Source organism: Crinia signifera, chromosome 12 (genome assembly GCF_055691185.1).
Source record: "Crinia signifera chromosome 12, ASM5569118v1, whole genome shotgun sequence".
In the NCBI taxonomy this organism is placed as follows: domain Eukaryota; kingdom Metazoa; phylum Chordata; class Amphibia; order Anura; family Myobatrachidae; genus Crinia; species Crinia signifera.
Window position 1 is genome coordinate 20260212 of NC_139228.1, and position 13041 is coordinate 20273252.

A 13041-nucleotide genomic window follows, 5' to 3' on the forward strand; every position below is an offset into this window, starting at 1 on the left:
GCATACCAAAAGGCGAAGCCCGCGAGGGGACGCGGATACCTGTGAAGGTATCGAAGTGAGAGTTGCCCATAACAACCATTCAAATTCTAGCTATGAGGCTGGAGGGTGTTAGATAAATCACAAGTAGAATCTGATTGGTTGCTATGGGCAATATCTCACTTCTACAAGCTCTAACTTTACTAACTTTTACCCCTCAGAAAATTAACAGTAAGTACAAGACACACAAACAAATGGAGAATAATAAAAATCTCCATGGATTATAGGTTTCTGATGTGTGACCCTAAATTTGTATTGTTATTAATGCATAAGCTACTGGCTGAGCTTTAGACATAGTAACAACAGCAATATCATGAGGTGCTGGGAGTGAGCATTTGCCATTTGGAAGCAGCAGCAGCAGCAGCAGCAGCAGCAATCCGTTATTAGTGTTTTTACTGTGCTGCTGCTTGCTGCATATAGGCAGAGTATATAAATCCAAGTTTGTGCCTGCTGGGCTTCCGTAATTCTCAGCTCCCCCCTCTCCTCCTCCCAATCTGCAGCAGGGCTGCGCTGCTGCTGGAGACTGAGAATAGAAATCAATCTGCTGCAGGCAGGAGCTGTGTGAGCACAGACCAGGAGGTATGTATGTATATCTGTATACACATGTATGTATGTGTGTGTAATGTGTCATGGCTGCAGGAAGTGCCCCACATATGTGTGTATAATAATGCACATGCTTGGCAGCAGACATATCTGTAGATTATTAAAAGGCTGTCTCTAAATGTACAGTATAGTGCTCTGCAGTAACATGAGGTTATGTGCAGAAAAGATAATGCATGCATGTATGTATGTCAGACAAAGGCTTAGCATGTGTCTGTCTGTGTCTGTCTGTGCTTATATGGGCTGTGCAGCAGACTGGGGAAGAGTTTTGAGCAGAATTCCCTGGGTTATAGTTGGGAGCTCCCTATACATATACAGTGTATGTGTGTCTAGCGTATAACTGTCTGCTTATTGTGCATGGCACAGTAATTATACCCACCCCTCTATTGTACGCTCTCTGTATCCGTATACCCGCTCTGGTATTCTACAAACCCTTGATTCATGCACTGTGGTGATCCTAATGTCTGGTTTGCATGGCTTACTGTACTCACCCCTAAATAGGAAAGTCCCATGTGTTGTGTTCTTGTAGTCCCTATGGCTACAGAGACGGTTATGTGTTTTGTACATATGGGAAGCGGTGATGGATTGTCAGGGCAGACTTGTGTGTTTGCAGAAGCATGTGTGTCTGATCGCATTCTAGCATGCTGGGATCACCTGTGACGTATCAGCTGTCCTGGTTGTTAGACCCACATCAGCTGGGTGAGCCAGCCATGCAGACTGGCCCTAAACTCTACATAGCCAAAGACAAGAATCCACCACCCTCGGTTCAATACCCATTTATTCTGTTCGTATTTGCTTTGGGCAAAAATGCTATCGTTCTATAGAAAGCGAAATGTAATGTTTGGAAATGAAGTGTCTGGTTGTTATAAAGTCCTGTGTACACAGTATTTGCTCTGGTAATGTGTACATAAGGATAAAGTGTTACATTGTGTGTGTTCCCCATGACCCTAACAAACAAAGCCTTTTTATGAAGCTTGCTCCATACAAATGCGGCCTTTTAGTTTTGCACCACTATGAATAAGATGCATGCCCATTGGCGCTGAAGTTCCTCCGAGACCTGGAATTGCCCTTTGCTGTGTGGTGAGGTGCAAATGTCACAGCTGCAGTATGTTCTTATGGTTTTCTGCTAGAATGCTGTTATAGGTTCTGTCACATGTGTTGGTATTAGGGCCTTTGTGTTGGAGGTTTTATATGATCTCAGTCGGATGACCGACAAGTACTGCTCAATTAATTGGTGGTATTTTGCATATTTGATGGTATTTATGCTGACATACATATAGCGGTATTCAATTGTTTCTGCCAATGGGCGCGCTGCAATGTGCAAAGTCACCCATTTGAGCACTGGGCGAAACCTGACCTCTCTGGGCGCGATATGCTTGAAAACCTTATTAAGGGAGTGTTGCCCCACGGTCATCCATCACCTGAGGCAGAGATCGGGTGCGATCAACAACTGAATGCTGCCTGCGATATTGACATGGTTTAAACTAGGCATGTCCAAACTGTGGCCCTCCAGCTGTTGTGAAACTATACATCCCAGCATGCCTTGCCATAGTTTTAGCATTCCCTAATAGCAAAACTGTGGCAAGGCAAGATGGGACTTGTAGTTTCACAACAGCTGGAGGGTCATAGTTTGGACATGCCCGGTTTAAACTGTTACTAGACATCCTTTAACCATTAACACCTTCACTGGGAGAAGATAAAATGCTACCAGCGTGCCAGGTACAGTTTGCTTGACCGTTCATTGTGTCAACATATCATCTACGTAGACATCACTAATGATGACTGTTCATCTGTGTCGACAAGTTATAGCAAATTGCAGATACTCTAAAGCGGCGATTTTTTTTTTTTTTTTTTTTTTTTTTTTTTTTTTTTTTTTTTCCCAACCTTTTTACCTTGCGGCACACTAAATAAGATTTTAAAATTGCCAAGGCACTCCATGACATCCCCACAGGGCAAAACACATTGGCCCCCACAGGAAAAAAAACAATCGATTGGCCCCATATAAAAACAAATCACACTGGTCCCCACAGGTAACAAAAATAAAATACATTCGCCCTTTACATGAAAATTAGAGACCAATAAATAACAGGTGGTGGCTGTAAACTGGTTTGGGCACCTCCTAGATCTGGAGGCACACTTGAGAACAGCTCAAGGCACAGTGGTTGAAAAACACTGCTCTAAAGGCCCGTTCACACTGGGCGACGGGAGTCCTGCGGTGAGTGGTGAGCTTTGGCACACATCGCTGGCACCAGCGATGTGTGCTGAGCCATCTGCGGGGACCAGTGTTCTCTTGTTGGAACACTGGCAGCGACTAGATTTTGACTGCATGCAGTCAAGATCTAGTCAGGTGACAGCACCATGGGACCACACATAGACATCGCTGGGGGGTATACACACAGGAACATGTGTGTAATTTCAGAGTGATCACGTCAGATCACTTGGCAATAGCCCTGAAATAGCCCCATGTGTACTGGCCTTAAGGCACTGTGATTTGGGAAAGTTTGGCAGCCACTGATTGAAATACATTATGAAGGACAAAAAGTTACCCCCGCTCCACCACCTGTGTGTTTGCCTTAGTTGCAAATGTAATAGCAACTGATCAAGAAGCACGGCTGGACTAAAGCCATCTTTACATCGTCCGTGTCACTTTGTGCTATGGAAATGACCTACAGAGATGCTACCAATGCTGTAGTGCAGTGGTTCTTAACCTGGGGTACTAGTACCCCTGGGGGTACTCTGCAGACCAGTTGGGGGTACTTGAAAATAATATTGGTAATGGCGGACGATGAAAAGGTCTTTTGATGGCTGAAGACCCATTGCCATGGAGACAAACCATGTTGTGTCATATGCCTGACCAGCAATCCACTGGGAGCTTCCCCCGCTGCCCTCAGACATCAGCAGTCATCTGCCCAGCACTGACAAAGGTGGAGGAAGCAGCGGCATTAATCCTACCGATGTTAGCGGGAATCCTGGAGATAATACACAACCAGTGTCTAGACACAGAAGGGCATTATTCCTTGCTGTATACTACTCCTCCGCTCCTCCTTAATATAAGGATCCGCATACCGCTAAGTACTGTCCATATTTCAAAGTGAGAGGAGGGGGTACTTATCAATGAAAAGCCTAATCAAGGGGTACGGGAGAGAAAAAAGGTTGGGAACCACTGCTGTAGTGTATACAGTATATCTCATGGTCCTATGCCAGCAGGCATATACTGTATTTCCTATACTAGTACAGTGATCTGTTTAATATTCATTATTTACAGTCCCCGCTGGAAAGCAACAAATGAGATGGCATTCTTGTTGTCTGCAAAGCCCCAGGTCAGATTACTGACTAGGAGTCAGAGGGTATCAGTGTCGGCATGTGCATTAATATTCATCTCCTCTTCTGACCACACACAGTCACACGCTGATGTTTAGCAGTTTCTATCTGTAAGGAGCGTTTTGCAATATACTCAAACAAAACATAAAAAAATTCTATGCTGGGCCCGGTCTTTCGCAATGATGGTGATCAGAGGGCCAGATGTGCTAAGCTTCTAAAGTGATGGAGAGTGATAAACAACCAACCAATCAGCTCCTGCCTGACATTTTTCAAACTGACTGTGACATGGCAGGTAGGAGCTGATTGGCTGGCTGTTGATCACTCTTCGTTTTATCACTTTTGAAGCGTAGTTTGGGATCCAGCCTATATCTGGGTGTTGACCAATCACAGAGTGAGCACTGACAGATTATTTTATTTGCCTCCGCATTTCACACATTCACCAGAATTATTGCATAATAAATGTTTTATTTTTCTGTTCCTCTTCACACCCTCCAATGACCAAGCTATTAGTCTGTGAGATGCATTTTTACTGGTTGTGTGTTTCTGCAGCATGCCTAAATTCTGCACCACGTGAAATATTTGCAGAACGCTTGGGTTAACCTGAAGGGTACTTGTGGAGTATCACGGCTCCCATCGTATGGCATCGTATGCCATATGTAGTGGCATACGATGCGATGCGATGCGATGTTTTACCGATTTTTGAGCATTTTTGCTCAAAAATCGTATGCCATCGCATGGCATCGTATGCCATATGTAGTGGCATACGATGTCATACGATGCGATACGATGTTTTACCGATTTTTGAGCAAAAATGGTCAAAAATCGGTAAAACATCGCATAACATCTTATGCCATATGTAGTAGCATACGATGTCATACGATGTTTTACCGATTTTTGAGCAAAAATGGTGAAAAATCGGTAAAACATCGCATGGCATCGTATGCCATCGATGCGATACGATGTTTTACCGATTTTTGAGCATTTTAGCTCAAAAATCGTATGCGATCGCATCGGATGCCATACGATGGCATCCGATGCGATGGCACCCGATTTTGCACTGAAATGCATCAGAATGCATTGAAATGTGTATTAAAGTAGTGAAATGCCCCCAAATGCCATTTTTCATAGTGCACCACCCCCACTATCAACGTCAACCCGAAGCGTGGCGAGCGGCGGCGGTACGCGTCCTACGACCTTTTCATACCCCCACTATCCACGTCGGCGTGGAGTTGAGAATAGAATAGTGTGGCGAGCGCAGTGAGCCACCGAGCCCGAAGCGTGGCAAACGCAGCGAGCCCCGCGAGGGGACGCGGATACCTGTAAAGCCCGCGAGGAGACGCGTATAGCTGTGAAGGTATCCGCGTCCCCTCGCGGGGCGCGCTGCGCTCGCCACGCTTCGGGCTCGGTGGCTCGCTGCGCTCGCCACACTATTCTATTCTCAACTCCACGCCGACGTGATAGTGGGGGTATGAAAAGGTCGTAGGACGCGTACCGCCGCCCCTCGCGGGCTCGCTGCGCTCGCCACGCTTCGGGTTGACGTTGATAGTGGGGGTGGTGCACTATGAAAAATGGCATTTGGGGGCATTTCACTACTTTAATACACATTTCAATGCATTCTGATGCATTTCAGTCCAAAATCGGGTGCCATCGCATCGCATGCCATCGTATGGCATCCGATGCGATCGCATACGATTTTTGAGCTAAAATGCTCAAAAATCGGTAAAACATCGTATCGCATCGTATGACATCGTATGCCACTACATATGGCATACGATGCCATTCGATGTTTTACCGATTTTTGACCATTTTTGCTAAAAAATCGGTAAAACATCGTATCGCATCGTATGACATCGTATGCCACTACATATGGCATACGATGTTATGCGATGGCATACGATTTTTGAGCAAAAATAGTCAAAAATCTGTAAAACATCGCATAGCATCGTATGCCACATGCGATGCGATGCGATTTTTAGCATACGATCTGCATACGATGCAGGTCGTGGGAGCCGTGATACTCCACAAGTACCGTAATTCATGATATTAAACCTATGTGACGCTAGTAAGTGGCATCTAGCAAAATTACAATACTGTGGGTATGGATTCCTGCTCCTTGGACAGTGTGCGGACTTTAAACAACAGCAGCTGTCACATCAGGGACTTCAGAGGACAGTTTAGACCCCATTTAGGCACAGAAGAGAGGTTTTCTCTGCAACTGCAGGAATTCTGAGCTTGAAACCCCATAGGATCCTGTCCAGGTCAGGAAAGGTTAAACACCAGCTTGCCTACAGCAACATTGTAACTTTATTTTATTGTGATCATACAGAAAGACAGGGACTAGCTGTTGGAAAAGTGATCAAAATATTTGTGTTCTATTCGATGATGTTTTGCAAAAATCAGTACTTCCATAGGGTTTTGTTGTAATATACCGGCTTACACGTAATTCAGCGTTCATGCATATTGTAAGTACTTTTATGGTTCTGACTGAGCAATTTTGTTTGTAACGTTTGATTTTGTATAGTAAATTGTACCCCTTTCACATCGCAGCAATATCCCAGGTCCTTTTTCGTGAATTACCAGTTATTTATATAGCGCACACATATTCCGCAGCGCTTTACGAAGAATATTTGAACATTCACATCAGTCCCTGCCCCGGTGTAGACTATAATATATATATTCCTTATGCACACTCATTCTAAGGTTAATTTATTGTTGGGGAGCTAATTAACCTACCAGAATATTTTTATTGCAGGGTTGACCCAGGTTGAGGTGCGGTGTGAAATCTAATCTAATAGCTCTGGTTTTAAGAAGGGTTAATCCAATACTTGCCTACTTTTATTTTCACCTCTCCGGGAGTAGCCCGGAGAGGCATCCCGGCAGAGGGGGCGGGGGCAAGGGTGACATCACTTGGCCCCACCCCCATGCACAAAACGCAGTGATTAGCGGTGCTTAAATGACGTGAATGCCGCTTCCGCATCATTTTAGCCACTCCCCCTCTCTGCTGACCCGCGACTTGCAGTAATAGAATCAGCAGGGAAGGGGGTGCGGGGGCTCCGGCTGGCAAGTGGGAGACTTGCCCACCTTCCCGGGGGGCGGACCCGACTTTTCAGGAGCCTCCCGGCCATTCCGGGAGGGTAGGCAAGCCTGGTTAATCCCTGTGTATGGGCCAAAAAATGTGAAAACCCCGTGTTGACCTTCCCATTGTCTACCTAAAGGGTGTGTTGACGTTCCAACCCTGTCGACTTAGTTCATGTGTCAACCCAATGAATATCGACCCATACCCAGCTTTAACTTTTCTATCATTGTATGGTGGGTATTCTTGGTAATTGTGATTTTTATGTTATTTTTTTATTTATCTCTCTCCAGTGTCTGGAATATGACAATAAATTATGGTTGTGATGCCCGGTGTTTATGGAATATTATTTATTTACCAACAGACACAGGGAAATAAAGTGAAGACCATATATTTTGTGGACTTCTATGTGTTCGGTCAGGAAGTGTTACCATGTCCTATAGCTGATAAATGTTCTTATATAAAGTATATATTGTATTCATGGCAGCATATACGGTACGTCTCTTATAGGTTGCTGTGTGCTGAGCCAACGACTGCAGCACGTGACTCTACTGTATTGTGTTCTCGTCCTCTTATTGTTTACTGCATTCATTGCAAAACTATAATTGTGGCATTTTTCAAACATGCTGCTGCTGCTGCCTCCCCATAATTCCTGCGAGTGTCAGCACAGCACACAGCAACCACTGCATTGCACTCCCATAACTCTCCTGCTCAGCCCTGCTAAACGCCTGCTGCTCTCTGTTATTTCAGGTTGCCTCTGTGAGAATCTGACAGCAGTCGCCTGCACGCAGCCCATCCTCCTCCTCTTCTACTTGGTAACAAAAGCCCAGCAGCATGGAAAGTCACACTGGCATCCGCACATGCTGACGGGCAAGAGGGTCTCTGTACCTGAGCCATGGACTATGTAACCATGCAGCAGGGCTGATTGGTCATCGTTCTGGTGCCTGGAAGGAAAGTGCAATTTTTTTTTAAATTTTTATATACATTTTTTAGTAAAAGGACTTTTTTGCGAAACCCTAAATTATGGCTGCAGTAGAAGCTGGAACCACCATAACGAGCCGTTTGAAGAACCTGCTCCGGTCTCCTTCTATAAAGCTGAGAAGGCACAAGCCCGGGGGAAGGAAAGAAGATATTGGCAGCAAGGTGGGTTTATGATGCGTCTGCTGTTTGCTCTGTGTCTTGCTGGGAACATGTGAGCAAGCCACTATGTAACCTCTAGTGCTAACCATTGTTCTAGATACAGGTTACCGGACACTGTTCTAAGCTTCCTATAAAGGGTTCTCCCCTGTCTAAGGGGCTAAATGCAGGTCTTATTATTTTGCTTAATCTGGTTCTTTGTCTGCAGTAAAATATTTGTGTCTTATACCATATCCTAGTTCCTGAGTTAGGGGCTGCGGTGTTCCCTGTGTTTGTACGTCACTTCCAGCACCTGCGCTTTTTATCCGCTTGTTTTTGGGACTGAGAACAGAGTGGTATTTCCAATTCTATACAGATTGTTTGATCTCGGCACAGGGGTGCTCAGCATGCTGCCCTCCAGCTGTTGTGGAACAACAAATCCCAGAATGCCTTACCACCATTTTGCTATTTGTGAATGGGAACGGAGGCAGGGCTTGCTGGGATGGGGTGTCCCACATTCATTGGAGGGTCTTATGTTTAGCACCCCTGTTCTAGCATAGTAATACACTTCCCTCTAATGTGTCCTCCCCCTGGCTGTTCCTAGTGTCTGTGTGTGTTTACTGCTGGTAAAGGTGTGTACTGTGTATATACAGTATGTGAGTAGAACATCTGTGTACTGTGTGTGTATATACGGTATGTGAGTAGAACATCTGTGTGTGTGTGTGTGTGTATACAGTATGTGAGTAGAACATCTGTGTGTGTATACAGTATGTGAGTAGAACATCTGTGTGTGTGTATACAGTATGTGAGTAGAACATCTGTGTGTGTGCGTGCGTATATACGGTATGTGCGTAGAACAGCTGTGTACTGTGTGTGTATATACGGTATGTGAGTGTAACATCTGTGTGTGTGTATATACAGTATGTGAGTGGAACATCTGTGTACTGTGTGTGTGTATATACGGTATGTGAGGGGAACATCTGTGTGTGTGTATACAGTATGTGAGTAGAACATCTGTGTGTGTGTGTATACAGTATGTGAGTAGAACATCTGTGTGTATACAGTATGTGAGTAGAACATCTGTGTGTGTGTATATACGGTATGTGAGTGGAACATCTGTGTACTGTGTGTGTGTATATACGGTATGTGAGGGGAACATCTGTGTGTGTGTGTATACAGTATGTGAGTAGAACATCTGTGTGTGTGTATACAGTATGTGAGTAGAACATCTGTGTGTGTGTATACAGTATGTGAGTAGAACATCTGTGTGTGTGTGTATACAGTATGTGAGTAGAACATCTGTGTGTGTGTATATACAGTATGTGAGTAGAACATCTGTGTGTGTATATACGGTATTTGAGTAGAACATCTGTGTGTGTGTGTATATACGGTATGTGAGTAGAACATGTGTGTGTGTGTATATACGGTATGTGAGTAGAACATCTGTGTGTGTATATACGGTATGTGAGTAGAACATCTGTGTGTGTGTATATACGGTATGAGTAGAACATCTGTGTGTGTGTGCGTGCGTATATACGGTATGTGCGTAGAACAGCTGTGTACTGTGTGTGTATATACGGTATGTGAGGGGAACATCTGTGTACATACGGTGTGTGAGTAGAACATCTGTGTACGGCGTGTGTATATACGGTATGTGAGTAGAACATCTGTGTACTGCGTGTGTGTGTATATACGGTATGTGAGTAGAACATCTGTGTACCGCGTGTGTGTGTATATATGGTATGTGAGTAGAACATCTGTGTACTGCGTGTGTGTGTATATACGGTATGTGAGTAGAACATCTGTGTACCGCGTGTGTGTATATACGGTATGTGAGTAGAACATCTGTGTACCGCGTGTTAGATAATGTAATATCTGGCTGCACCTAGGGGGAGATTCAGGTTGGTTCGCTAAGCAGCGGTCTTTCACTGCTTAGTGAGTGGACTAATGCCCGCCCCCCCTGCCAGCCAGCGAATATACTCGGTGGCATGCGAATTGATGTACACACTCACACAACCATTCGCATGTGAGCGTACGTGTAAATGACATTCTCCCCATCTGCAAATACTGTAGAAGTCAGTCTGACCGGTCTTTCTTGCTTCCGCTATGGCTGAGACCCGGCAGGGCACTGACTCCAGCCACCTTCCCCGTACAGGCTTCGGCTGCATGTTGGTGGTGATGCCCAGAGTGTTTTTTTGGGCACACCAAGGAAACGCTGGACATCCCCATGCGCCGAATTCGGCATTTACTGAGCAATGTGAAGCCATTTGCCAGACGCTGGATTGGTGAGACCTATGCAGGGACAGTGATGTAGCTAAGATGCTGGAACACGTAGAGCTAAAACTCAACACAGCGTGCTGCAAGCGTTATTAATAAGGTTTATAAAGCCTTTACCTTATGAGGTGGGATCCTTGTTCTCCAATATGGGCAGGTATGGTCTGTGCCCTGTACGTTGATGGGAGGAAGTATAATGTATGCAGTGTGGATCAATGGCTGTGCTTCCCCTATCCTGCTCTGATCAGGGTCCTTCATTACTGGCTCTATACTCAAGACTTGTTCCTGAAAGCTTAACATCAACAACATATCTGTTCCTATGTGACCTCCGTGTTCCCCTTCAGTTCTGCAAATGAGTGTTTACCATACAGATATTAGGGGCTTATACAGAACAGCATTGAGGTTGATGTACAGATGACCTGACGCCTGTTTGCGTGACTCTGCCGTGTGTAAAATGAGCGCATGCTAATGCAGGTGTGCAGAGTGCTAGCTGTTTGGAACAATACTTTCTACCATAGGGACAGATTTTGGGTAGTAAGAGGTGTTCTCGCGTGCACTCATGATAATGTTCACTGATTGCGCTGGTGAGTGTACGCTGATGACGTGTCAGGAAATAGTCACGTACAGACCACATCGTTGTGTACTCTGCTTAACCTAAGCCTCTCCGATACAAGTAAAAGTATTTCCATACATAAAGGTAAGACTTTCCTCCTTACTTACATCCCTGCCTTGGCTCCATCGTACTTTGCAATAATCCGGAATATTTGTTCCAACTTGAATGAAACAGAACTGTCTATGATCTGACACGGGACCAGGGACTGCCCGACAAACATGGATTCATTGCCTGTTATGTCCACAGAAATAAAGGGGCAGACTGGATGGGTCTCATCTGCCATCAAATTCTATGAAAACCCGGTGTCGCACACAACAGAAGCCGTGACCCACGCTGATCATTGTGATTCCTGGTAGTTCTCGGCAGGTGCTCACGGGGGGGTAGAAAGGAACTCCACACCATAAAAAGTAACTGCCACTTAACTGCTTATAACCTCTTTTACTGAGAACGCAAATCTGCAATCTTATACTGCTTTCACATTGCAGAAATGGGTAATGACACGGTATTCTTAAATGGGACTTTAAAACGGGTCTGAGCCTTGAGACCTTTCACATTGCAGGTGAAAACCGTTTTAAAAATCATTTAATACCATTCAACCCGTTTAACCCCCAAGGGACACGTTTCAAGCCATTGAAATAGAGCTGTTCAAAAACGGCTTTAAAACGTGTAGGACTCTGCTTTTTAACCGTGTTGAAATACCGGTTAACTTTAACCGGTAAGTCAACTCTGGCACTTTCACATTGCAGCCTTAAACGTTTTAAAATGGAAAAAAAATGGCAATATACCATTTTAAAAGTGCGATGTGAAAGGGGTATTATAGACCTAAATCAATTGTTTTGGTATTGAAATGGGCACCAGTGTCTCTGATAAAGAACAGAACAATGCCTTATGGTAGCTTGGTAGTTATACACTGCTCTAGACTACCCCATCTACTTTTGGGAAGTCCTTTCTTTATTCACCTTCTTGCTGACGTACCACATGGTGCTGTGACTAAACCCAAGATACAGGTGCTTAAATACAACAACAAATCTATATTGGGTTTCATTAACCGTAACGAGTTTGCGTGCCAAGGAAATTCGAAATAGGTGTGAAAATTGCAAAGCAAACCTTTTTCTTCACCATAATGACCTGTAATGTTACCTTATTATTATTTTATATAACAAATGTGACCGACTCTGGCATTTTTTTTTGCAGATATTGTGCACATCTCAGATGTTGACGCTCAAAGGGTTAAGATAAAAATATTGGCGTAGGAGAAAATATTTACCCCAGACTGTAACCTTCGCTCCAATATTTTAATTTGTGTTGGGATGTTAAATCTGAAATTGTGCTTTTCACACTGTGGGGTATTCCGCATGGCAGGCAGAACAGATTGCACTAATCTGAGGTGTTACCTGCTGATATCGCAAAGCATTATGGGTACTTCTTTCTATATTACTGTGTGTGTGTGTGTGTGTGTGGTATAGCTGACACACACATAGGGGTACATTTGCAAAGATGTGAGTTCTATTGAAGATGGGATGTTGCTATAGGCAACCAATCAATCTACTTATTTAGCCCCTTCTAGAAGAAACTGGTTGCAACAGTCCATCTTCAATAGAACTCCCATCTTGGTAAATAAACACCATAATGTCGGTCTATTTCACATTGGCAAAAGCTGACATGAGGTGTTTTTTTTTTTTTTTTTTTCACGTTTGTTTGGAGTCCATGTCAACGCGTGAGTATGCGGGTCCCTAATTAGTGTACTGCGTCCCCCTCACATGACTTGCTTATCCAGTCAGGTTTCATGCCCAGTGCCTCACTGTGGTTGGCACTTTACCATTCCCAACCCAAGAATTAAATAAAACTGAAACTCGTTGACCTTTCGTCAATGGACTTTTAGCTTGTTTGACCCTTTGTCATTGTCGACCGATTGATTTGTCAACCTAGACATAGTCTGTCCGCCATCAGGATACCTCTTTGGCTAATGAACTGTGTTGTGACTGGGTGTATCAATGGGTGAACATTC

General features: G+C 44.4%; 1 protein-coding gene across 2 annotated transcripts in view; it reads left to right on the top strand.

The window, feature by feature from the left end:
* Nucleotides 1-512: 512 nt before the first annotated feature.
* MAPKBP1 (mitogen-activated protein kinase binding protein 1) overlaps nucleotides 513-13041 on the top strand; it is a 99510-nt gene continuing 86981 nt past the window's right edge. For both annotated transcript variants that reach the window (XM_083166913.1, XM_083166914.1), the window contains exons 1-2: nucleotides 513-615; nucleotides 7781-8173. In XM_083166913.1, coding sequence (XP_083023039.1) covers nucleotides 8054-8173 — 120 coding nt within the window. In that variant the 5' untranslated portion in view covers nucleotides 513-615; nucleotides 7781-8053. The remainder of the gene's footprint in view (nucleotides 616-7780; nucleotides 8174-13041) is intronic.